Consider the following 24,974-nt stretch of genomic DNA (forward strand, 5'->3'; position numbering starts at 1 on the left):
CTCGGGCTGCTGCAGAGCGCAGGGACCAAATAAGGGGTTCACCGCCCATAACCACGTGGCTAGAGCCAGGACCCAGGAGGCCCCGGTAAGGGCGGCTCACCGGCAGATTCCTCCTTTTCCACACGCGCTGGTGGGAAGACCGAGGGACCTCTCACTCCGCAAAGCTGAAAGGCCACCCTGCCGCACCACCCCCGCCGCTGCCCGCCGTCACCCCTCCAGCCGCTGCAGAAAGGCGAGCAGGACTGTCCTGCGAAGGACACAATGACATTTTCCTTCTGTTCGGCTCAGAGAACATGACTGTGAGGTGTGGTGTTAATGGGAAAAGCCCACGTGAGAAATTCCCCAAAGGCAAGGAGGACTGGCAGATGGGCACATGGTCAGAAGCCGGGGGGGGGGGGGGGGGGGGGGGCCTGGGTCCCTGCTCTTACCTGTGGGCAAGTGTCCTGAGAGTTGGGGCGAGGGAAGGGCGGCAGCAGCCTTGCCCTTGGTCAGGGAGGGCCAGCACCTGGAGCCGGTGTCAGCCGCAGGGACAATGCGATAGTCACGGCCGGGCACGGCACCGGATTTGAAAGAAATATCAAGTTTCCTCTTCATCTCCTAACATTTCTAAAAATCATATGGCCTCCAAGTGTTTCTACTCTGCCCAGAATTATACAGAAACCCAAAAAGTTAAACTAATAAAATATGGTTTTGGGGAATTTCCAATTAATAATTTGAAATATTTTTCTAAACTTTGAGTCATTGCGTGTGTGGGCGCGCTCGCTCGCGCGCACATCTACACACACACACACACACACACACCCCACAAGACCTAAATTAGCTTTGCAATAGCAATGTAATCCTATCTAATAAATAGGGAATATGCTAAAAATCGCAAAGATGGCAGCACCCACAGCCAATAAGGAGGGAATATGCTAATTGACTGCCCCACCCTCAAAGATGGCAGCACCCACAGCCAATAAGGAGGGAATATGCTAATTGACTGCCACGCCCTCAAAGATGGCAGGGCCCAGTCTCCTCAGCCCCCCAGCCGCCTGAGGCTCAGGTAACCAGGGCCGGCAAGGCTTGCACTGCCGGCAGTGGCGGCAGCAGAGGTGTAATGGGATATCGCCTTCCCCTGATCACAGGGTCGCCTCCTGCCCCTAAGGGCACTCGGACTGTGAGAGGGGGCAGCTGAACTGAGGGACCCCCCCTCCAGTGCATGAATTTCCATGCACCAGGCCTCTAGTTAATTAATAATAAATGGAAAAAGAACTAGGAAATCCATTTTCAGAGGATTTTTTTAAATTCTTACTGGAAAATTTTTAATACTAATAAGAAACATATATTACAGTATATTGAATGAGTCCATGAAATCCCTTCAGTAAAAGCAAAGCAAAAGCAACTTTCTGGCCCAAGTGGAGAAGATAAAAAGAGAAAGAAGAAAATGGAATTCTGTGCAGCAAAAAGACAGGAAAAGAGAGAGAGGCTGCCTGCGGGAGGAAAGAGGAGCTTGGCCAATGACAGAGCCCACGGGAGAGCCGCCGGGAACAGCGGCTGGTGGGCCGTGGCAGGTCTAAGGCTCAGATGCCAGGATCACCCGTTGTCTAGCGCCCTCGGCAAAGCTGGTTGTCTCACCAGCGCTCACTGCCTTCAGATGTAACATCCACAGCCGCGTGACGCACGGGATGAGCCAGGGAACGCCACCAGCCCTCCTGCAGGGAGCCCAGCGCCCCAGAGGCCGCCAGCAGGCAGGGACCCGGGCCTGAGCCCCTGCCAGGGCTGACAGAGGAAGTGAGCTGGGAAGGGGCTGTCACCTGGGAAAACAGGCCCCCAAACCTAGAGGAACCTGCCACGTCACCCTCCTCCAGCCCAGAAGCACGGAGCAGTCGCAACCACTTCTCAATCAGCAGAACAGGCCTCGGGAGGTCTGCCTCTCTCTCAGCCACGACCGAGGAAACAGCCGACTGCCTCTCCAGTCTGGGGCTGCCACTGGGAATGAAAACTATCTCCCAAGTGCGAGAAGCCAGGGCAGTAATCACCGCACAAGTCAGTCCCACGGCCAGGGGAGCCCACGACCTCTGAGAAACCACCGCAGGGGAAACATCGCAGCGTTCCCAGGATTTGGCTCAAATGTCACCTCTCGGCTCACCTGCGTCTCACCCAGGGACAGGACACTACTTTCACCCGCTCACATTTAACAAGCTCTTACTGTCCGCAAGGCTCTGGCACATCAAAGTGAATTGTTGCTTAGAGACTTGAGCTGCTTGAAGGTCAAAGCCTAGATAGGCCTATTCAAATACGTTTTGCGTTAAACACATCTTTGCTAAAATCAGTGGCATATACTGTAGGAACAGTAAGACCCATTACTCCCCCTCGCCTCCACTTTCTTCGCTAATTTCACAAACACACACAAATGTCAAGGACAGGCAAGCAAATCACCATCACTTACCCCAAACGTCCCTTCCGAACACCACTGGGCTTCTGGAAAGAGCAGTCTGGCCTTTGCACTGCCTCCCTTTACCACTCCACAGGCCCCGAGTGCACCAGGCCTGCCCTCCTTCCCCGCACCCCTACCCGATCTATGGGCTTGAATCTCAGCATTATCACAACTGTCCTCGTCACCAAGGCCAACAGCTACATTCCGCCTCAGTCTGCTTGGACTCTCCCCTCCCCTCCCTGAAATCTCCTCTGTTTGCTCCACTTTTTCCTCGAAATCACCTCAGCAACTTAATAGCTTCAAACATCACCTGTGCTAAGGTCCCCAAACCATGACCTTCTGCCCACTCCTCTCTCAGACCCAGATTTCACTCCCAAGCACATGCGCCGCAAGGACCTGGGGTGGCTTTAAAACGTGCACACACTCGAAACTCCTCCAACCAAAGTGGGGTCTAATCCCCCTCCCTGAATCTGGCCGTCCTTTGTGACCCATTTCTAATAAACAGAATGAGAGAAAATTGACGCCACGTGACTTCCAGACAGGTCACAAAGAGCCACACCGCTGCCCCTGCCTCTCTCCTGGGACTCCCCCCAGGGGAGCCCTGAGCTAGCTTCCTGAGCGGCCTGCTGTTGGGCCAACAGCATGGTCTCCAGAGAAAACACTCAACGCAGGCAAGCAAACAGCCCTCAGCAAACAGGCTGTGTGGACCGGAGGCCACGGCGCGAGCAGGTGCCTGACCTCCAGCCGTCCGTGCCTTCCCAGAACCGGCCCTCGCGTGGCTGGTTGGATGATCCCCGTCGCAGGCTGCAAGGGGCCCCAACTGAGGCGGAGTGGCCCGGACGAGCTGTCCCTGCTGAGCCCAGCCACCTTACAGACCTGCGACCATGGTCCATGCTGCCGTTTTAAATCACGAGACGTCGGGGTGGTTTGTCATGCAGCTCTGGGTGACCAGGGCTCCAATGTGACAGACTCCACCCAAGTGCAGACCCTCCCTCCCGCATCTGCTCTTCTTTTCCTGGATTCTACCCCAGCTCCAACCCGAAAACCCTTCTTTACTGGCCTCTGTCCTCAGACCCGCACCCCAGATCTCACCCCCAATTCCCTTCCATGCCCCTCTTTCTCTTATCAGATTTCCTACTTAGCCTTCAAGTCCAAGTTCAAAGGTCACCCACTTTCTTTACAGAGGACCCAGCCTAGCTGTCCACTGCCTCGCGGCCACGGTCACACAACCATACACACCCACTTCACCGTAGTGGCCTCGCTATACACTTGCACTTGCTGCTAAAGAAACGAAGTGTTTAATTTGAAATGGGAACCACTGGGTTAGCATTTTACAGAAACAGCTTGTCTTCAGTTTCACAGTTAGTATGTACTGACTTGAAGTTATGTGTGGGTAGAAAATTCAGCGTCATCATTTTCTGGTTATAAGATATTGAGATATTCTGGCTATAGTACCAGTGCTAGTCACAGATTTTTCCTTAATTTCCACAAGTATGTGAGTGTGGACGAAAAGGGGCCACATGCTAACCTGACCAGCTCAGGGCAGGCCTGAATGGCGGCCTTGCAAACTCAGAGACCTAAAGGAACCACAAAGGATGGTCTGAAATTAAAACGTTTTAACTAAAAGCAATTTATGGTGGGTAGTCATGTCCTAGGCCAGTATCTTCCCTGACAAAGGTCAAGCTCTACCCTAACTGAGTCTTTTTGCATCTGCAATTACGTATCATTGGAATGTCAAAATAATTTTCCGGACCCCTCAAAGCACAGGCGCCACTCTGTGGAGACCACAAATCCCCTCACTGTTACTGAGCTACTTGGTGACTGTGAACTATCCTACACCCACCTAAGCAAAAGAAGTGTGTGTCTATCGTTTTACTTTATGTCCAAACCCAGAGGGTTCCCCGCTTGCTTTCTCCCGCCTCCCTAATCTATCACCAATGCATTTCATGTAACCCACTTCCGTCTCCTCCTTTGACTTTAATGTATAAAACAAGGTGCAAAACTGCCATTCTCCAGAGCATTATCTCAATCCCTTGAGGTTCTCAATCCCTTCCCAGCATTTGTCAACAGTTTGGCTCAAATCAACTCACAAAAATTCTTCCCAGGTTTGAATGTTTCTTACGTCATCATGAGGTATTGTCAGCCCCAGAGGGGTTTAGTGACTTACCCAGTGAAGCTGAATTTTCCACCCAGACATAACTTCAAGTCTAGCATTCTTTGCCCTAAACATGTATAACTAGTTCTGACCCGCGAGGACAGACACACGGCCACATTCTGGTGGACACACTCCCTACCGCTCCCTTCCCATGGCGCTACCACAGCCTGCCGCTTTTCTGAATAATACCTTTCAAAGGAAAAGGGAGAACGTATATAACTCTTCCAGACACATCACACTTCTTATCTAAATAAACTCCAGCCAGGCTGGTGTGGCTCAGTAGATTGAGCATAATTCCATGCATGAAGAGGTCACTGGTTCGATTCCCGGAGGGGGCACATGCCCGGGCTGCGGGCTTGATCTTTAGTAAGGGACCTGCAGGAGGCAGCCGATCATGTTCCGCTCTCATCGATGTTTCTATCTCTCTCTCTAAAATCAATAAAAACATATTTTTTAAAAGTTGACTCTAGATGGATGACAGATTTAAATGTAAAAACGAAAACCATGAAAACATCACACCAAGTGAGGATGGCATTTCTGGGAATGAGTCAAAAGCTAGAAGCTAAAGATAAAAACCCATCAATTAGTAGAGCGTCGGCCTGCGGACTGAAGGGTCCCAGGTTCGATTCCGGTCAAGGGCATGTACCTGGGTTGCGGGCACATCCCCAGTGGGGGATGTGCAGGAGGCAGCTGATCGATGTTTCTCTCTCATCGATGTTTCTGACTCTCTATCTCTCTCCCTTCCTCTCTGTGAAAAATCAATAAAATATATTTTAAAAAAAAAACAAAAACCATCAATTAGTATTTCTGCTTGGGGAAAAAACAACAACACTATAAAGTCAAAAAAGAAACAACAAACTAGGAAAAAATATATTAGTAATTAATATCATGGAAAGAGGCCACATCAAGAAGAAAAAGACCAATAACACAATAGTAAAATTGGCCAAGTATATGAACAGACATTTCATAAAAAATGAAATACAGGTCTTAAGCCTATCAAATGAAATACAACCACCTTCACTTTAAGAAAAATATATAATTAAACATATAGCTGCTCCCCTATGGCATAAACAAAGACGACAAAGTGTGACAACACCCTGCCCGGGGGCGGAGGAAGCCTCGGTTGGCACCTTGCTGGGGTGTATAATTGGCACCGCTTCTTCGGAGCAGGATTCCGCACTGTCAAACTGAACAGTCTCATTCCTCCAAGAACTCTTCACACAGGCACGCCGCACATTTACGGGATGGCTTGGAGACACGTTTATTTGCTGCAGCTTTGTTTTAAGACCAGGGGAAACTTAAACATCCATCAGTAGGGAACAAGTTAAATCTCACCATTGCGGTACATAATGTGGGGACACAAAAAATCACCTTCCTTCCACCTCCCAAGTTCTAGCCGTGCTGATTATTAAATTTATGAGCGACAGATCAGCAGGAGAACGTGTCCAAGGTTCACGGCGGATGTACATGAGGGGTGCCATCAGAATATGGGACCCAAAGACGTTGCATGGGGCAGCTGCAGCTTGTACACCACTTTGGACAAGAGAGAAGGGGGCAGGGGCCTGGGATTTCAAACGGAAAGCAGGTAATTACAGGTAGACGAGAAAGAGCAAACATTCAGTAGGTACCCTTTCTCTGGGCCACCCAGAAACAATGGAAGGAAGTTGAACCAACAGGCTGGGCTAGGTCTCCTCCCACCGCCACAAGTTGCAAAGGGGACGCTCCCTCCTTTAAGCAGGTTTTTCCACCTGAATGTCGTTAGGCAGGTGGGGGAGGGTCGGAGCTCTTTCAGAGTCTTCTTCTTCTTTTTTTCGGCATACTGTTTTTATTGTAAAATTTTAAAGTTGACATTACTGCAGACTTCCCCCATCCCCTCCCCTTTGCCCACATCCATCCCTACCCGCCCCCCCACCACACTATTGTTGGTGTGCATAGGTTATCCATATGTTTACTAGCTAATCCCTTCACCTTCTTTATGCAACCCTCCTTCCTCTCCTCCCTCTGACATCTGTCAGTCTATTCCCTGTATCTCCATATGCTTCTGGTTCTGTTTTGTTCATTCCATATATTAGCGAGATCATATGCTATCTGTCTTTCTCTGACTGGCTTATTTCGCTTAGCATAATGCTCTCCAGGTCCCTCCATGCTGTCTCCAACTGCATAGTATTCTGTTGTATAAATGTACCAGAGGTGTGGGGGTTTTTTTATCCACTCATCTACCAATGGGCACTTGGGCTGTGTGAGTCTTTTGTTTCTTAATAACCAGATCAAAATCAATAAACCAAAAAGCATATCTGGGATGGCAAAACTTTGGTTCCCCTCAATAACATGACACATCTAAAAATACACATCTAGAAACAGTCATTAAAAGGAAGCCACTCTACATGTCAAATGACCTCTAATATACACAGTATTAGCCCTGGGCAGTTTGGCTCAGTGGATAGAGCATCGGCCTATGGACCAAAGCGTCCTGGGTTTGATTCCGGTCAAGGGCATGTACCTCAGTTGCAGGCTCCTCCCCAGCCCTAGCCCTGGTCAGGGCATATGCAGGAGGCAACCAATCAGTGTTTCTCTCACATGGATGTTCCTCTCTGTCTTTCCCTCTCTTTTCCACTCTCTCTGAAAATCAATGGAAAAATATCCTCAGGTGAGGATTAAAAAATTTAAAAAAATAAAACACACTGTATTTAAGTGAAGGTAGGCACTAAACAATTTGTGTATGTCATATAGCCACACAAGTGCATACAGAATTATGTATCTAAATAAAAGTGTATGTGAAACTACATACACAGACTCTCTGGGTGGGTAGAGATGACACTGGTAACGGTGGTGGCATTGCCATCCAAGGGACACAGCCCAGGGACAGGACTGGCAGGGAGGTTTACCTTTTGCAACCTTTTAGTCATTTTGAATTTTGTGTCATGTGCATTAATTACCTGGCCATGCTAATCAAAATGATGCTGGAGAAGCGTTTTAAAATATAGTCAGTTATTTTTTAAGGCAAGGAATAAAATGAAATATTCAAAGGATATTACTTAGGGAGTTGTTGAGAAATTTAGATAGGTGGATGGCTATAAACCAATATGCTCTCAGTGGCTTTTCTTTTCTTTTTCTCCATCTGTATTTACTGATTTCTCTAAAATGAACAACTATTCTCAACCACCAAAAAAGTACTTTTAACTCAAACGTTTTTTAACTTCCACTAAACATTAAATCCCTCATTTACTAATAAAAATACATCGCTAAGATTATGGTTTCTGTACAGCTAGTCCCCACCCAGTTAAAGTAAAGTTTGGCAGAGTCTCGGTTAAATGCAGCCAACAATCTATACTAATAAAAGAATAATATGCTAATTAGACCAGGAGACCTTCTGGACATCCTTCCAGGCAAAGCCATGGCGGTGGGGCCGAGGCAAAGGCGGTCAGGAGCAATCAGGCCGGCAGGAGAGGGCAGTTGGGAGGCCATGAGGGGGGGGGGGGCGAGCAAGTTGGCAGGGAGGGGCAGTTGGGGGCAATCAGGCCGGCAAGGGGGGTCAGTTGGGGGCGATCAGGCCGGTGGGGGGCGGGGGGGTTGGGGGCGAGCAGGCCAGCGGGCAGAGTGGTTAGGGGAGATCAGGCAGGCAGGCAGGTGAGCAGTTAGGAGCCAGAGGTCCCGGATTGTGAGAGGGACAGGGATCGGGCCTAAACTAGCAATCGGACATCCCCCAAGGGGTCCCAGATTAGAGAAGGTGCAGGCTGGGCTGAGGGACACCCCCCTGCCCCCGTGCACGAATTTTATGCAATGGGTCACTAGTTAAAACATAAATAATGAACCCCAAAAGAAAAATAAAACGATCTGAACCACAACAAAAGAATCAGTAGCACAGTAGGTCAGGGGATTGGGTATTCTTTTTTGCTCTGAACTGGGAGCTATCTGTTTAGGTTGTGTGCATGAATTATTCTGCTTTGAGATCTTGCTAACCACTCATAACCCCTCCTCCTACCACTTAAGCTTTTCCCTGGGGACCAGGCAGGCTTCCGCACAAAAATAAGTGCAGGAAGTGAGTGTGAGCTAACAAAGACATCAGCACCACATGGAACGCGAGACTTGACCAAAGAAACCAAGAACCTGCAAGGCTCACACCTGAAGAAGATCTGTGAGCAGACCTTCACTGTTATCCAGTGTCTCCGTATTTGTTTTACTTTTAAATAAGCGACATCTCACATTTTTGTTCTCTCTCAGGCATACTTACAATGCTGAAGTCACAGAGACATATTACTGTGTCACCCTTTTCTTTCAGCCTTCCCTCCTCCCCATTTTCTTTGGCCTTCCTTCCCCCCTTAAAATAAAGTGTGTGTGTGTGTATAATTCAAACACAAAAATGCTTAGTGACTAGTTGACTATCACTTCCATATAATGGTGGTAAACTAGAGGTTATTACTGAGTAGTGAGCATAAATATTTATTCAGCCCCATAAAAGGTAGCAGGGAGGGTTTTTACAGTGTTTGCACTAGTTAGCACAGAGCAGGAAATACCACACACATTAGACGTGCCGCGCGGGGCTTAACACGTTGAAATTCTCGACAGGCATCAGCAAGTTCGGGTATATTTTAAATCACTTGACACTGACTGAGCTCTCAATTTAAGCAGAGCATTTTATACAAAGTCATGGTACAGAGGACGGGGAGAACTATTAGAATCTGAGCCTGCCACTGAAGAGTATTAGAATGTGCCACTGAAGACACAAAGAAAACTGTTCATTTCCAAACTCTACGGCTCTGCTGAATAACACAAAGGATACATTTTGACAGCTTTATATAGGAAAGAAGGTAAAGGAGACACTTTCAATAGAGAGGCATTTAAGACAAGAGGTAGGGCATTTAATTTTGCATCTAGAGGTGTGTTTTTAAAGGGACAGATAAACGCAAGGAAGTCCACACATAGTCAATAAAAATGTTCTCATTTGGTTTTAAAAACTATGCAAAATAATCGCAATTCAAGAGCCAAGCACAGGGTGTGATAAGCCTTGCTTCAGCCAACATTACTTGCTGGTGAGCAGGAGGGTTTACAATCCTAGGCTCCTCCTCCACGCTAAGCCAGGCATCGCACTGAGTCACTGAAGATTGAGCCATCCACTCCACCAGCTCAAAAGCTCACATTAACTTGCCCCTCCCCCAAAGCCCTGCACAGCCTCATCAGCAACTTTCTCCACCTAACCACAGAGCTCCACTTCCTTCAAAATTACAGAGGAAAGAAGAGCAGGAGACAGCAGGAAGTAGGAAGCGAGAGTCCAACTTGGAAGGTCACCAGTGGTTCTGACAGCTGGAAGGGGCTCCTGTATTTTCCCTTCCATCGCAGGTAACCCGCGGACATTTCTGAGCACCTACTGTGCGCTGTGGGAACATAAAGATAAAAAGGCAAAAGAGACAGGCAGATGGAACCAGCAGTGTAAGGCAAGGCTATGTGGTTCTCACCCAGCACAGGGAGCCCGCTGACCTTCCCAAGCAGGTGACTCGCCTGTTATTCTGAGACCAGTCTCCACACCCTCCACTTGAAGAGGAGGAATAACGATTAAAAACAAGGATTAACAGTGTCGCTCAGTGGTTCAGGGTCGACCTATGAGCCAGGAGGTCACAGTTCGACTACTGGTCAGGGCACATGCCCCGGTTGCGGGCTCAACCCCCAGCATGTAGGAGGCAGCTGCTCAATTATTTTTCTCTCATCATTGATGTTTCTCTCTCTCTCTCTCTCCCTCTCCCTTCCTCTCTGAGATCAATAAAATACATTTTTTAAAAACACACAAAAAACAAGGACTAACATGACTATGTCTTATACACACACACACACACACACACACACACGTCCTACAAAAGCCAAGCAGATTGTGGCAGCCAGTTGGAATACTGCAGCGGCACCAATGGCTGCTTCTTACCAGAAGAGCTAGAACACAAAATCCAATCAAATTAGTCCCTCCACTCACCTAAGTCAGACACAGTTACTGACAAGTACCAAGCATGGTCGTTCTAAAAACATCGTGTTGACCATGGCAATGGAAGACGCGAACAAATGTGCACGCTGAGGTCTGATACCCCAATTGTCCCCAACTGAAAATTCGGACAGTGCTGGCTTACAAGGTGGCCCTGCCTCCTCCTCACAACACACATCAGACTTGTGATCGGTTTTCTGACTCTACCATTTGAATGGCTCCTACTATGTGCAAATCGCCATGTTACCCAACCCTGGACAAAGATAAAGGACATGCCTCTCCCCTCAAGAAATTAAAAACATAGACAATATGTGTGCGTGTGTGTGTGTGTATATACATATGTCTTTTGCATATTACATACTGTAAGTGCTCAGTGTGACAGTAATTTGAGGGATGGGTGAGAAAGAAAGGGCTGGAAGGCCCCAAAGAATCTTACAACTTCTCAAAAGTTAACATACAAAGTTGTATCAATGAAATAGGGTTTATTTACACAAAACACATCAGCATAAAGGAAAACACTGGAGGGTAATGAGCAAAAAATGAAAACTGTGAGCTGAGACTCAAAACAACAGTCATTCCTACCCCAACTTTCCAAACGGGCCCGGTTGTTCTCGGTCGTGTTTTTCAGCATTTCTGCATCTTTTTAGAGCGTGTGGCGCGTCTGTTCCAGTTCCCCGGTTATGACCGGCGAGGAGCTCCAGGAGGTAGCAGCCCTGAAAGCTGAACGCCCAGCCCGGCAAGGCCACACACCGCACACAGGGACCCCCGCAAGGCGCCCGCACCGCGCCCGGCACCGCACCCGCTTTCGGAGCCCTGTGCGCCCTGAGCGGCGCTAACAGACCGGGGCTTTGTGTCCATGGGTAAGAGAAGACACTTCCGATGAAAAGCTGCCCTCTCCCCACCCCCAGACACCCCCACGGACACCACCCCGCGGGGGGACCCCTGGCGTGTGAAATATCTGCGTCCCCACCACCGCCATGAGCCCCGACGCCAACAAAATCCCACGCTCCCCAGGGGAGGACCGAGCGGGTCCTGCGGCCACGCCGGGAGGCGCCAGCACGCGGTCCCCGGAGCCTCCGTTTCCACCAGCGACAGGAGCAGCTGCGCGGCACTCGCTCCGCGCCGCCTCCCACCCAGAACGCAGCTCGGCCGGTCGCCGCCTCCCAGAACCTTCTCGGCGCCGGTCCCTCCGGCCGCCAGCGCCCTCCTCCAGCCCGGGCACCGCAGGAAGCGCGGTCGGACCCGGAGCTGCCGCCGGCGGGGCGGGCGGCGTCGAGGACGCCGTGCACCTGCTGGGCCCGCGCCCCCATCCGGCCCCGCGCCCCGCGCCTTCACCTGGCTCGCCGCGCTCCATCGCCGCCACCTCGCGTCCCCGCCGCCGGCCCCGCTCCGAACACGCCGCCGGCTCCTCCTCGCTCCGCCGCTGTGGCGCCGAGTCCCCGCCCCCGAGGCGTCCGGCGCCTCCCAACCACCTGACCGCCGCCCGGTGCGCCGCCACGTAGCGGGGCGGGAGGGCGGGGCCGCGGGAGGCGGTGGGAGGCGGAGGGCGGGGCCTCGGGAGGCGGAGGGCGGGGTCTCGGGAGGCGGAGGGCGGGGCCTCGGGAGGCGGGAGGCGGGAGGCGGGAGGCGTGGCGTCCCGCCTGGAGTTAGTTTCCCCTGTTCCCTCTGAGGCGAGGGGGCGCGTTGCCTCCCCTGCCGCCCAGCACCTGCTCAGGTGGAGTCGGACGCACGGAAGGGCCCTGAGCAGTGCCTTTGCCCTGCCTTCTCCACAGTCCCCTCCAACGGAGGTCATCCCCAGGCCCACTCCAGCAGGTCCCAAAGGCGAGCAGGACACCGAATCCCCAAATGTTATGTCCTCCCATCTTTAGGGTAAGGGTTGGGGTTAGAGTTGGGATTGGGGTTAGGGTTGGGGTTGGGGTTAGGGTTGGGGTTAGGGTTGTTAGGGTTAGGGGTTAGGGTTGGGGATGGGGTTAGGGTTGGGGTTGGGGTTAGGGTTGGGGTTGGGGTTGGTGTTGGGGTTAGGGTTAGGGTTGTTAGGGTTAGGATTAGGGTCAGGAAGGTTTTCCTGTAATAAGAGCTGTGCTGAGTGCGGGGTTGAGTGAATTAAATTAGCCAGCCGGCAGCACTGTGGGCAGGGGTCTGTTGGAAATGCACTCTAAGGTTTGGTGTCCACTGACCGAGCGGACAGTTCGAAGGGCCTGGAACAGGACTGTGCTTACTGCCGTTAGCACTGCGGTTCCTCATCTTCCAGGAAGGCCCTTGGATTCTGTACTCCAAGGTGGCACCTCAGTTTCATAAGCCGCTGAGCCTGCGGGTGATGCACCTTCCTCCGGTGTTGCCTGGAGACTCGCCTTGGCCTTGGCCTTCAGCGGCTGCGTGGCCTAGCTCTCCAGGTGTAGAGGCTCTTCCCGTGTTTTTAGTTGTCAGTCAGCTGACGACCATGCGGCTGCCCTCTGCAAACGCAGGAACCTCCCTCTACTCCTGCTCCCACGGCACCCGCCTCCTGCCGGGCGCCACTCAGGCCTGGCGCCCTCAGGCCACTGCTGCAGCCAGGCATCCTACTAGGTTATAGCCTCCTAGCTGATGAGCTCCAGCGGGTCGAGGGCCATGTTGGCCTAGTTTTCATGCCTTTTATTAGAGCAGGCATTGAAAATACTGTAAGTTTAGCTTTCATGTTTGCATTTTAAAATGATTGTGTCTAACAATCCAGTGTTTGTAACAAAGATGCGCGATGCTCTGCCTTTTTAAACTTATTTTTTTTTAAATATATTTTATTGATTTTTTACAGAGAGGAAGGGAGAAGGATAGAGAGTTAGAAACATCGATCAGAGAGAAACATCGATCAGCTGCCTCCTGCACACTCCCCACTGGGGATGTGCCCACAACCAAGGTACATGCCCTTGACCGGAATCGAACCTGGGACCCTTGAGTCCGCAGGCTGATGCTCTATCCACTGAGCCAAACCGGTCAGGGCTTAAACTTATTTTTGAAGTGTAATGGTACAGTACATTTTGGCATTGGCAGGAATTCCAGTATGTAAAGAATTTTTGACTTGCTGCTGCTCAGATCTACCGTATAGAGGTAACACCTGGAGAGACGAGCTCCCAACCTATGGGCTAACTTGTGGACAAATCAATAGCACTAATGTTGGTTAGAAATATTATTATTTTAAAGATATTTTTATTGATAACAGAGAGGAGGAGACAGAGATAGAGAGATAGAAACATCCATGATGAGAGAGAATCACTGATCTGCTGCCTCCTGTATGCCCCACATTGGGGATTGAGCCCACAACCCAGGCACATGCCCCAAATGGGAATCTAACTGTGATCTCCTGGTTCATAGGTCGACGCTCAATCACTGAGCCACGTCAGCCGGGCTAGAAATATTATTTATTCTACTCATATCTATTTAATGTGCTGTGTGGTAATGGGCTTGCCTGTTACGTATGTTAGAAGGAAAAATGCCTGGCTTTTTAAAGAACGCATTTGCTGTCCGCCAGTGGCAGAGAAGGCTAACGGCCTACCCAGTATCTTGCTTTCCATTGTGCTTCCTAAGAGATCCCAGACACTGTTAGGGCGAGCAGTGCCCAGCAGAATCACTGGCCACTCAGCCGCCCTTGCAGCTGGGGTTGGCTCTCTCACACGTTAGAGGCCAGTGTGATATGAGCAAAGTTAGCTGGTCACACCTCCAAGAAATCATTTACGAAGGAGACAGAGTTGGCAACATTATTTTACCCTTCACCTTTCCCCTTCCTGTCCCGAAGGCGCGGCCACTTGCTAGCAGAGGATGAAAGCGAAGCCCCCTGCAGAGGAGACACGCAGAACGAAGCGGGGTCCTCAGGGGTCGGGAGGAAATAAACAGCTGGCATTTGGGGGTTTTTTTAAATTGATTTGAGGGGGGTAGGGAGGAGAGAGAGAGAGAGAGAGAGAGAGAGAGAGAGAGAGATTTGTTATTCCACTTATTTGGGCATTCAGTGTTTGATTCTCCGATGTGCCCTGACCAGGGACTGAATCCACCATCTTGGTGTATCGGGGCAACACTCCAACCAGCCCAGCCCCGGGGCCAGGGCAACGCCTGACGTTTTGAAGCCGCTCTAGTTGGCTTCCGGTTACATGGAGCCAAATGCAGTCCTAACAAGCAACATGCCATTTTTTAAAAGTCCCTTCTTGTTATGTACCTACACAGGTGTGCTCATGCAACCCCGAGCCACAGGTAAATATTAACTTACTCATTCTATGAGGTTAAGGAAGCACTGTCCACACCATAAACAGCCCAGTGCAGGGAATTTCCGCAAAAGCCTGCTTTTCTCTTGTGTCTTTCCTCTACTTAATTTTTTTTCTCCTGACAAACCAGAAACTGCACGTACAACTGGGGCTGTGTTCCTTCTGAAACCAACAGACCGGGGGCCGCGCACTCGGGGCCTGGAGGACGGCCAGCACTGCGCCCACCCCTGTGCAGAGCCAAGCGGAGCCGCCCCCTCAAAGGCTCGGGACACGAGGCAGACGCTAGATTCACTTTGCAATGTCCTTGCTGTTCACGGCGACATGGATTCTTTTTTCGGTTTCTTTTTACAAACACCCATTTGTTGGTAAAATGTCTACATGGAAATTCCCCCCAAGCAGATGAATGGAAACAAATGGAAATGTTCAAGGGGCCAGAAGGACATGGAAGCGATGCGTTGTAAGTGGAAACTTGTCTCCGCCCTCACTGGCCCCACCCCCTGGTAGCCAGCAGAGAACACACAGCATGTGCCGGGCTGCCCGGGTGGCTCAGTTGGTTGAGGGTTGTCCTGTGCACCAAAAGGTTTCCGGTTCCATTCCTGGTCCAGGCACACACGTGGGTTGTGGGTTTGATCCCCACTCAGGACACTTCCAGCCTCTCTCTTTCTCTCTCTTCCTATCTCTAAACATGTCTCCCTACTTCTAAACATCTCCTGAGTGAGGATAAGAATAAAAAGAACTCCCTTCATTTAGAACACACACACACACACAGCCCTGGTTGGCATGGCTCAGTGGTTAGAGCGGCAGCCTGCACACCGAAGGGTCATGGGTTCGATCCCGGGTCAAGGGAATGGACCTGGATTGATGTGTCTCTCTCACATCGATGTTTCACTCTTCCTAAAAAAATCAATGAAAAAAAGTATCCTTGGGTGAGAATTAACAAAAAGCAAACAAACAAACAAAAAAACTCTGTCGGGGGGGTTGGGGGTGGGGGGTGGGGAGCCAAAACGAATGTCCAGAAAACACATCCAGGGCAGGTTAGGAGGGAGATTTGGGAGTTAGTTGCAGGTTCCCAGTGCAGGGTGTAAGGAGGGGGGTAGGAGTGGGTGGGTGTGTCCATTTGGCCCCAAGGACTGCTCACCCAGATGAGAGGCACAGGTGGGCAGACTCTAAAGCAGTGGTTCTCAACCTTCCTAATGCCACGACCCTTTAATACAGTTCCTCATGTTATGGTGACCCCCAACCATAAAGTTATTTTCGTTGCTACTTCATAACTGTAATTTTGATACTGTTATGAATCGTCATGTAAATATCTGATATGCAGGATGTATTTTCATTGTTACAAATTGAACATAATTAAAGCATAGTGATTAATCACAAAAACAATATGTAATTATATATGTGTTTTCCGATGGTCTTAGGCCACCCCTGTGAAAGGGTCATTCGACCCCCAAAGTGATCTCGACCCACAGGTTGAGAACCGCTGCTCCAAAGCCTGGGCCCAGCCCAGGGGTGCCCAGGAGCCTGAGTCTGGGATTGCCAGAGAACATCTAGGACACCCAGTTCAATTTGAATTTTAGATGAACAATAATTTTTTAGTGTAAGTATAACCCCTGCAATTTTTGCAACATACAAATTCTTAATGGGTCCCTGTGTTTTCACTTGCTGACTGGCCACCCTATCAGGCAGTTCTGGCTGTCTAGTCAAACAACTAAGAGCACATGATATCACAATTTTGAAAAAGTTATCACCCAGAGTTAGGAGGTTCAAGAAACCAAAAGCCAGTTTTGGAGAAGTACTGATTTAATGTCAGGTAATTAGCACTTAATTGCTAAAGAAAACATTACAGCCTTGCATTCTCTCAGCTTTGAAGGTTGTGAATGTGAAATAAACAACCTGGAAAGTGTGTAAAGATGGGCATGGCAGGGAAGCGCACTTCGCGCTAATGCAAGTCAGACGTGGAGATCCCTCAGCCATCACAGGAAGCAGGCCCACGGCATTGATTTTGTTAAGAAAGCCATAAACCACTTCGTCTTCCTTGTATGTGTTTAAGCCGCTTTGAATTCTGTGTCCATTAGATTACATCATGGGAGCTGAACAAGTTTGAGGAAGATGCTAAATGCTTAAAATCTCTTAACAAGCCATGTTCTGAAGGCAGCTCTTGATGGGGCATAACTTCAAAGTTTCTTTAATGAAATAAGTGTTTTCGTGTAACAATGAGGACATGATTTTAAGAAATGTTGAGCCCTGGCTAGGTGGCTCCATTAGTTGGAGTGTCGTCCTGTGCCCTGAAGGGTCGCAGATTCTATTCTTAGTTAGGGCACATGCCCAGGTTATGGGTTCCATCTCCAGTCATGGCACTTATGGGAGGAAACCAGTCCATGTTTCTCTCTTCTCTCTCTCTCTCCCTCTCTCTCCCCTCCCTTCCTCTCTCTCTAAAATAAAAAATTTAAAAAATGATAAATAAATAAAACATCCTCTGGTGAGGATTAAAAAGAAAAGTAATGTTTAATTATGAAAAAGGCCATGAGAAAAGTAGAATAATATGGTTCCCCTATGCAAATATTTTGGTCATTGTTACAGTTGGATTCCCTGTGAGCTGGAGGGAGGTTTGTATGCTGGAAGCGTCTGGGGCTAAACCTGTGGGGAGGGAAGCAAGCGAGATTAAGCTGGGCGTGGCCTTCCGCGCATTCACACAGAGGCTCCCCCACCCCTCCAGCAGCTATGAGGCTGGGTGTCCCCCCAGAGTTGTACCAGATTGAAGCAAGGGCCCGGCCTTTATACCCTACGCTGACCCACCCTAAGAAGGAGGCTGCCCTCAGGAAATAATCTGGGGCAAGTCTCCAAGGGAACACAGTGGACAGCCATTGACTGCCAACAGCCCAGGCCTGCAGGGCTCAGTGGGTGGGACCGCTTGGCACCCTCTCAGTCACATTCTGTAAACTTCTTGGGCTCTTCTACCTGTATTATAAATCATTACTATGAATCAGAGTAGAACTAAGACGTGTCAAGCAAGGAAATAAAAACTAAACCTTCCTTCCGATGAAAATGGAGTTTCAGAAAAATGTTTCCCTGTCCAGGTGACAGGCCCTTGGCCCAGAACCTTCCTCAAAGGGGCGAAAACTCCCGATGACATTGGAATGACATGCTATGACGTTACCACTGAATCTTTCCAAAGAAAATATCACATGCTATTTTTAAGCCTAGTTCTGAGAGAGAGAGAGAGAGAGAGAGAGAGAGAGAGAGAGAGAGAGAGAGAGAGAGAAAGAAGAAGAAGGAGAAGGAGAAGGAGAAGGAGAAGGAGAAGAAGAAGAAGAAGAAGAAGAAGAAGAAGAAGAAGAAGAAGAAGAAGAAGAAGAAGAAGGAAGGAAGGAGGAGGGAGGGAGGGAGGGAGGGGCCAGCTCATGGATCTGTCTTAAAGCCCAAGATACACAGCAGGGTCCGTGCCCTTCCTCCACAAATGTACCGAAACGAAAATGATGGGTCATTGAAGAGCATCTCCTTCCCTCACTTATCTTCTCTGGCTTCCTCCCCAGGGAAAATTCAAGAAGTGGAGGCTCCTGAAGTAAACCATTAGTGAGGATGCGAAACCACCCACCAGAGCAACTATGTCTGACGCAGGAGAGAAACATTCTCTTCGGTCGCCACTAATAAGCCTGAGTGTCCCCTCGTCAACGGACTCACGCGCCCACTTGCTGGCCTGTGAATGAACGGCCTGAAAAAATACCTCCTATGCCAGCCGTGGGCAAACTACGGCCCGCGGGCCGGATCCGGCCCGTTTGAAATGAATTAAACCAAAAAAAAAAAAGACCGTACCCTTTTATGCAATGATGTTTACTTTGAATTTATAGTAGTTCACACAAACACTCCATCCATGCTTTTGTTCAGCCCTCCGGTCCAGTTTAAGAACCCACTGTGGCCCTCGAGTCAAAAAGTTTGCCCACCCCTGCCCTATGCTCTCGACATTTTCTAAGTTTTAAATGCCGCACTGGAAAACAAATCCTGCTGTTTCCTCTGATTCACACTTCATTACAGTCAATGCTGGACTTTTAATAAGATAAAATCAATGTGAGGGTACATTAATACTCTGACTTCCCCTACAACCTCAGGCGATGGAATGGCATCCTGCCAATGAGGACGTTGAGACAGAGAGATAGTAAGAAACGTACTCAGAATCACATACCTCTTAAGGGTCAGAGCTGTAAGAGATCTGTCTGCCACGCCCTGACAGCAAAGCAGCGCCAAGGATGAATTGGCACAGTGCCCCCTTCACTGAGGAAGAACCCACCAGTGAGCATTTCCTACTTACCCCCACCAGTGTCCTCCCGATGGCCAGGCTTAGGATCAAACACTAGCCTCGTGGAAGCTCAGCAGCACGTCGCCCACTCGAGACCTGTCTGGAGCAGAGACCCTCCTAAGCCCATAAAGCAGCAAGGCTGGGAGCGTGGACTCATCCGGCTGTCCAGTCTCTCTCTCTTGGGGAATGACCGCCTCGTCCTCAGAAGGACAGCCGAGCAATGTTTTCAACGTGGAAATCCACACAAATGAAACAACTGTGACACACATTTCACCAGCTCTGGTGGACGTTACAGCAGCACCGCTCTGCCCGCGATGGGACACAGATCAGCACAGCCCTTGGGCACGAGTAGGAAGAGACAGCAGCGTGGCTGCAGAGTCCCTGCTCGTGGGTCCTGGGGCATTTCGATCACTGCTAATACTTGCTGAACTAGGATCAAGACAGCAGGCTAGGCGATCAATGCTTCTCTCCCATCATTGATGGATGTTCTCTCTCTCTCTCTCTCTCTCTCTCTCTCTCTCTCTCTCTCTCTCTCTCATCCTGTCTGAAACCAATAAAAATATATTCAACAAAAAACAGAGAAAGAAAGAAAGAAGAAAAAGAAAGAAAGAAAGAAAGCTAGATAAAGAGACTATGCCCCATCTGAAGGCACGAAGCTAGTTGGCTGGCTTACTTGAGCCTCCAGGCCTGTGGGATTTATTTTCTTGTCCTGGGTTGGGCTGTGGGGTTCCTGGTTTTGAAGCACCTGTCAGGTGATGGGAGTTGTTCTGGTTTTTGTCATAGTGGCCATGAGGCGGTGCACTGTATTCTCTCCAGTTTAAAACCATCTGCTCAGTCACGCTCTGGCTGGGTGATCATCATGATGACATGGAAAAAGTCAAGGAGATCTCTCCACACTTGGCGATGGAGACAGCTGGACACCCCTAAGAATCAAAGATCTGGATCTCTAGCATCCCCTGAGTTGGTCAACTTCTCAAGTCAGAGAATGACCAAAAGGGGGTCCCGAAAGACTAAATATAGAAATGGGTGATGGCCAGGCCCACTGCGGACAAGACACCCTGAGCCACCGCCAGTTCAAGAGACCACCCACAGCCACTGCACAGACAGCCCAGGACAGTCAGGACTTGGGCAGCGATGACTGCTTCCTTATTTTCCATCCTGCTTCCAACTCAGGGCCAGCCAGAGACAGTCAGATACGCTGACCATATCATTCATGTGATTAAATTCTTTTGCTTGTGACTACACTGGACTTTCAAGGTTTAAACAGTAATTCTTAGCACATCTTATAAGTCTCTGCTGTATTCATCAGTACTCCTTTAAAAAAATATATATATATATACATTTTTTTAAAAATTGATTTTAGAGAGGGAGGGAGAGAGAGAGAGAGAGTCATCAACCGTCTGCAACTTGGGCATGTCCTCTGATGGGGAATCAATCGGCAACCCTTCGGTGCACGGGACAATGCCCACACTGGCCAGGGCTTCAATACCCTCGATTTTAAGTGATAGAAACTCAATTTGAACTGAAGAAAAAAAGGGGATTGCTGGCTAGGTAACTGGAAATCGTAAGTGTGAGGTAGGATTCAGGGGTAACTGGATCTAGATTAAGCTAATGGGGCTTGGGCAAGGTTTGAGGCAGGGAGAAGCAGTTAACGGGGCTTCTGAGGGGGACCTATGCCATGTGTGTCCCTGGGTGACTTCTAACTGGTGATGTGTTTCACGTGGTGGCGCCTCTCTTCCCGATTCTATGTTCAGCGACTTCACGTTGGTGCCTTGCTGCTGGCCACACTGAGAGTCTTGATACCAGGGAAGTCACAGATCGAAGCCCCGCTCCCTCACTGGCTGGTGGCCATCAGCCTGCCGCAGCCCGTGGTGGTGCCGATAGGCACGGGGCAGCTTCCTCCATCGAGGCCCTTGCTCTGTGAAAGGCGGAGAATAATCGTGCCTACGTCATGGGATTGCTCGGAGGATTACACAGGTTGTCTGCCCAACATGCGGAACAGTCCTCGTATCTATTGTATTTACTCGAGCCTAAGATGCTGCCATGTTAACGGCGCAGCATCAGTGTCTATCCGACTCCAAGAAAGAAAAACACTGGGAGTCAACGCTTCTGACCACACTGGCTGTCAGGCCTTTCTCATTCTCAGAAACGGTAAAATGTGAAAAACCGTCCCTCAGAACCAAGTACAGTCGCTTGCTTGTAAATACTCCACTAACAGTGTGCTCTCACTGTGGTGGCTAAATGTGTGGGGGGTGCAGTAGACAATCGTTTGTCTCATTCTACCATTTTAAGCATCAATTCATTCAAAATTTCAAGCAACGAAAGTGCTCAGAAATCAGATCCTTCATTTTCGTGAATGCACAGCGGTAAGTAGAAGGGGAGGGGGAGACTAGAAATGAGGTTTTTGTTTTTTGTGTTTTTGTTTTTTTGTTTTCAAAATAAAACCAAGCACAAAATTCAATGAGTTTTGCATTTCAAAAGAGTGGGTTAAATATAAACAAACATGGGCCTGGCTGGTTTGCCTCAGTGGATAGAGCATCGGCCTGTGGACTGAAGAGTCCTGAGTTCGATTCCAGTCAAGGGCACCTGCCTGGGTTTCTGGCTTGATCCCCAGTAGGGGGCGTGCAGGAGGCAGCCTATCAGTGATTCTCATCATTGATGTTTCTACCTCTTTCTCTTCCTCTCCCTTCCTCTCTGAAACCAATAAAGATATATTTAAAAACAAACAAACATGAAGATGTAAATATACAAGGAACATCGATGGGACCTTAAAGTAACACTTGAAATTATAAACAAGTAAATGCAAAATTCGGGGTTCCATGAACAATTTGTGCACGTTTTAGAAAAGCATGTAAACTTATGTGAACAGTGAGGGGGTGCTCAGGGGTTTATTTGACTGATTATGGGTGTCTTTGGCCGGGGAGGGGGGTACGTAATTCCAAAGGAAGGGTGCTGGCAGCCTTGGACTTAATCTCCCGGCTGCGGGAATGAGCTTATATTGTGTAAAGAAAAATTCCTGGAAATGAATGAACACAGGCTACCCAGCCTGGAGGGAGAAGAGAAACTACTGTGTTTATACAAAAGAACTTCAAAAAGAAAGGTGGTTAGTTTATATTTTTTACACCATTACAACTAAAAATAAAATGTCAGTGCCTTCCATGAGCCTGTGTGTTTGCTAGGAGGCAGGATGCAGTAGTAAGCAAGTCACAGAACACAACGGCCTTCAGCAGGACTGCTCCGGACCCGCGGAGGCGACCCCTAAGCCTTCCTCGAGGCCTCCTGCAGCTTGAGAAGGTCTGGCCTTTGCCCTCAAAATAACTCCCAAGCTCAGCACATGGTTTCCGGCTCATTTGTCTAAATGCCTACTTGTCAGCTGACCACAGCCCAGTCCCTGCACTGGAAGATGTTTGCAAATCACATTTGTGGCCGTGATGGGAAGGACACTTCCAGAGACCAGTGTCATGGGCCTGGAGTCAAATGCGGGGCCAGGAGGCGCTTTCTGCTGTCATTAGACAAGGGGCGCAGCCTGGGAGCTCAGAGCTCTTGTCAGCGGAAGGGAGGAGGAGGAGCAACCTGGGCCTTCAGGACCCTCCTGGGAGGGTCACCATACAGTTTTTAAAAGAGCTTTACAAATATAATAAATAAACCAGGACCGGCAGAGTGGCAGCCAGCGGGTCACTGTACTGTGAGCTATGGACAGCATTTCACACAGGAAGGTTACTTGATAATAAAGATATGTAAGATGTCTTCTTAAGCCAAACAAGTGTTTCAAGATAGAAATTTCACTCCACTTTCTATGATAACGTCTAAAGGAACGCTGGAAAAATCATGGGCTTTTAAGTCAGACAGGCAGGGATTTAAATCTGGACTTTATCTAGCTGTGTGACGGTGGGCAGGTTACTTAACCTCTCTGAGTGGAGGGAGCCCACTCCCAAGCTTGTCGTGGGCATACCATTATGTAAACTATCCAGCTCCATAACTTATGTCTTTCTCCCTATGTTCTCTCTCCCCCCCTCTCTCTCTAAAGTAATTTGAGAGAGAGAGAGAGGAAGGAGGAGAGGAGAGCGCAACATCAATTTGTCATTCCACTTATTTATGCACTCGTTGGTTGATTCTTTTTTTTTTTCTTTAATTTTTTATTGATTCCAGAGAGCAAGGGAGAGGGAGAGAGAGTAACATCAATGATGAGAGAGAATCATTGATTGGCCGCTTCCTGTACACCCCCTTCCCCCGACTGGGGATCAAGCCAGCAACCCAGGCATGTGCCCTCACCATGAATCGAACCATGACCTACTGGCTCATAGGTTGATGCTCAACCACTGAGCCACACCGGCCGGATGCATTGGCTGATTCTTGTATGTGCCCTGGCCAGGGACTGAACCCACAACCTTGGCACATCTGGACCATGCTCTAGCCAACTGAGCTCCCTGGCCAGGCCCTCTCCCTAGGCGCTTAAATCCTTATCTTTCCCTTATACATGCACAGGTGTCGGTTAGGACGTGGACATCTGTGTGGAATCATCGTTCCATCCGCCCCACGTGCCTGTTTAATAAATGAGGGGACTTAGTGCGACAGTAACCCCCTCAGCTGTGTGCCCAGAAGCAATTCTGCCCCCGAGAGGAACAGATGTGTTAAAGTTAGGGCGTGGATATCACTGACTGTGCTGACATCTGATAAACAGGGAGTGGGCGTGACTTCATTCCGTGCACTGATCCCAGCAGCCATGTTCATTCTGTCACCCACTGATCTCCTCTGAGAAACATGTAGTACCTGGTTAGCATGTACCAGTCATTACAGAGAATTAAACAAAGACCCGTTCATTGTCCCTGAGGGAATTCCCGAGACAAACAGCGCGAACGTACAACAGTCTCCGTGAGAGACCGGCCGTGGGGCGGCTGTGCCCGCAATCAGGCCCTCGCCCATCGGGATGTTCGGGTCCTCTGGAATGGAGTGGACTCGCTCCGTTACCGCTATTAGAGTGACGACTGTGTCGGACTTGCTGTTGCTCCGTGAGAGTCCTGGACGTGCGGAAGCCTTGTTTTAGATTTTGGAGGTGAAGCCTCCTCGTAGGAATTCAGGCAGCAATGACTGCTGGGCTGTGGCTGTGCCCAAGCAAATGGGCTTCACTGGGTCGGAGGTTAGGGGGCACAGACACGAGCACCCCTGATGCACTTGCTGTGCCTTTAAACATGCCCTCTGCTTATGGCTCACTTTGGCCCGATCTTAAAGCAGCTTTCTTCCTGGCGAAAGTGTTAATGCTGTTTATTTACATGGGGGAGGGCGGGGGGGGGGGGGAACACAGGGATTTGAGGTTCCAGCATCTGTAAACCTCAGGAGAAAGAAAGGGAAGGAGAGAGAAAAGGCAGAGGCCTCAGAGAGTGAGGACCTACACAGGGAGGGGGGACTAAGCATGGAGGGGGGACCTACACAGGGAGGGGGGATTACGCATGGAGGGGGGACTATGCATGGAGGGGGGACCTACACAGGGAGGGGCGACTACGCATGGAGGGGGGACCTACACAGGGAGGGGGGATTACGCATGGAGGGGGGACTACGCATGGACGGGGGACCTACACGGGGGGGGGAGACCTACACAGGGATGGGGGACCTACACAGGGAGGGGGGACTACGCATGGAGGGGGGACCTACACAGGGAGGGGGGACTACGCATGGAGGGGGGACCTACACAGGGAGGGGGGACTACGCATGGAGGGGGGACCTACACAGGGAGGGGGGACCTACACAGGGAGGGAGGACCTACACAGGGAGGGGGGACTACGCATGGAGGGGGGACCTACACAGGGAGGGGGAACTATGCATGGAGGGGGGACCTACACAGGGAGGGGGGACCTACACAGGGAGGGGGGACTACGCATGGAGGGGGGACCTACACAGGGAGGGGGGACCTACACAGG

The 24,974-nt window shown here is 49.9% G+C and overlaps 1 protein-coding gene across 7 annotated transcripts in view; it reads right to left on the reverse strand.

Annotated features, from left to right (window-relative positions):
• TPD52 (tumor protein D52) overlaps nt 1–12,024 on the reverse strand; it is an 81,835-nt gene extending 69,811 nt beyond the window's left edge. The window contains exon 1 of one of the 7 annotated variants that reach the window (XM_036338765.1): nt 11,875–12,024. In XM_036338765.1, the coding sequence (XP_036194658.1) occupies nt 11,875–11,893 (19 nt within the window). In that variant the 5' untranslated portion in view covers nt 11,894–12,024. Of the gene's footprint in view, nt 1–11,121; nt 11,400–11,874 lie in introns of those variants that run through there. The other 6 variants (XM_036338763.1, XM_036338762.1, XM_036338766.1 and 3 more) reach the window with 6 other exon arrangements.
• Between the last annotated feature and the right edge of the window lie 12,950 nt (nt 12,025–24,974).

This window comes from Myotis myotis, unplaced genomic scaffold (genome assembly GCF_014108235.1).
Source record: "Myotis myotis isolate mMyoMyo1 unplaced genomic scaffold, mMyoMyo1.p scaffold_m19_p_16, whole genome shotgun sequence".
NCBI classification, from domain to species: Eukaryota; Metazoa; Chordata; class Mammalia; order Chiroptera; family Vespertilionidae; genus Myotis; species Myotis myotis.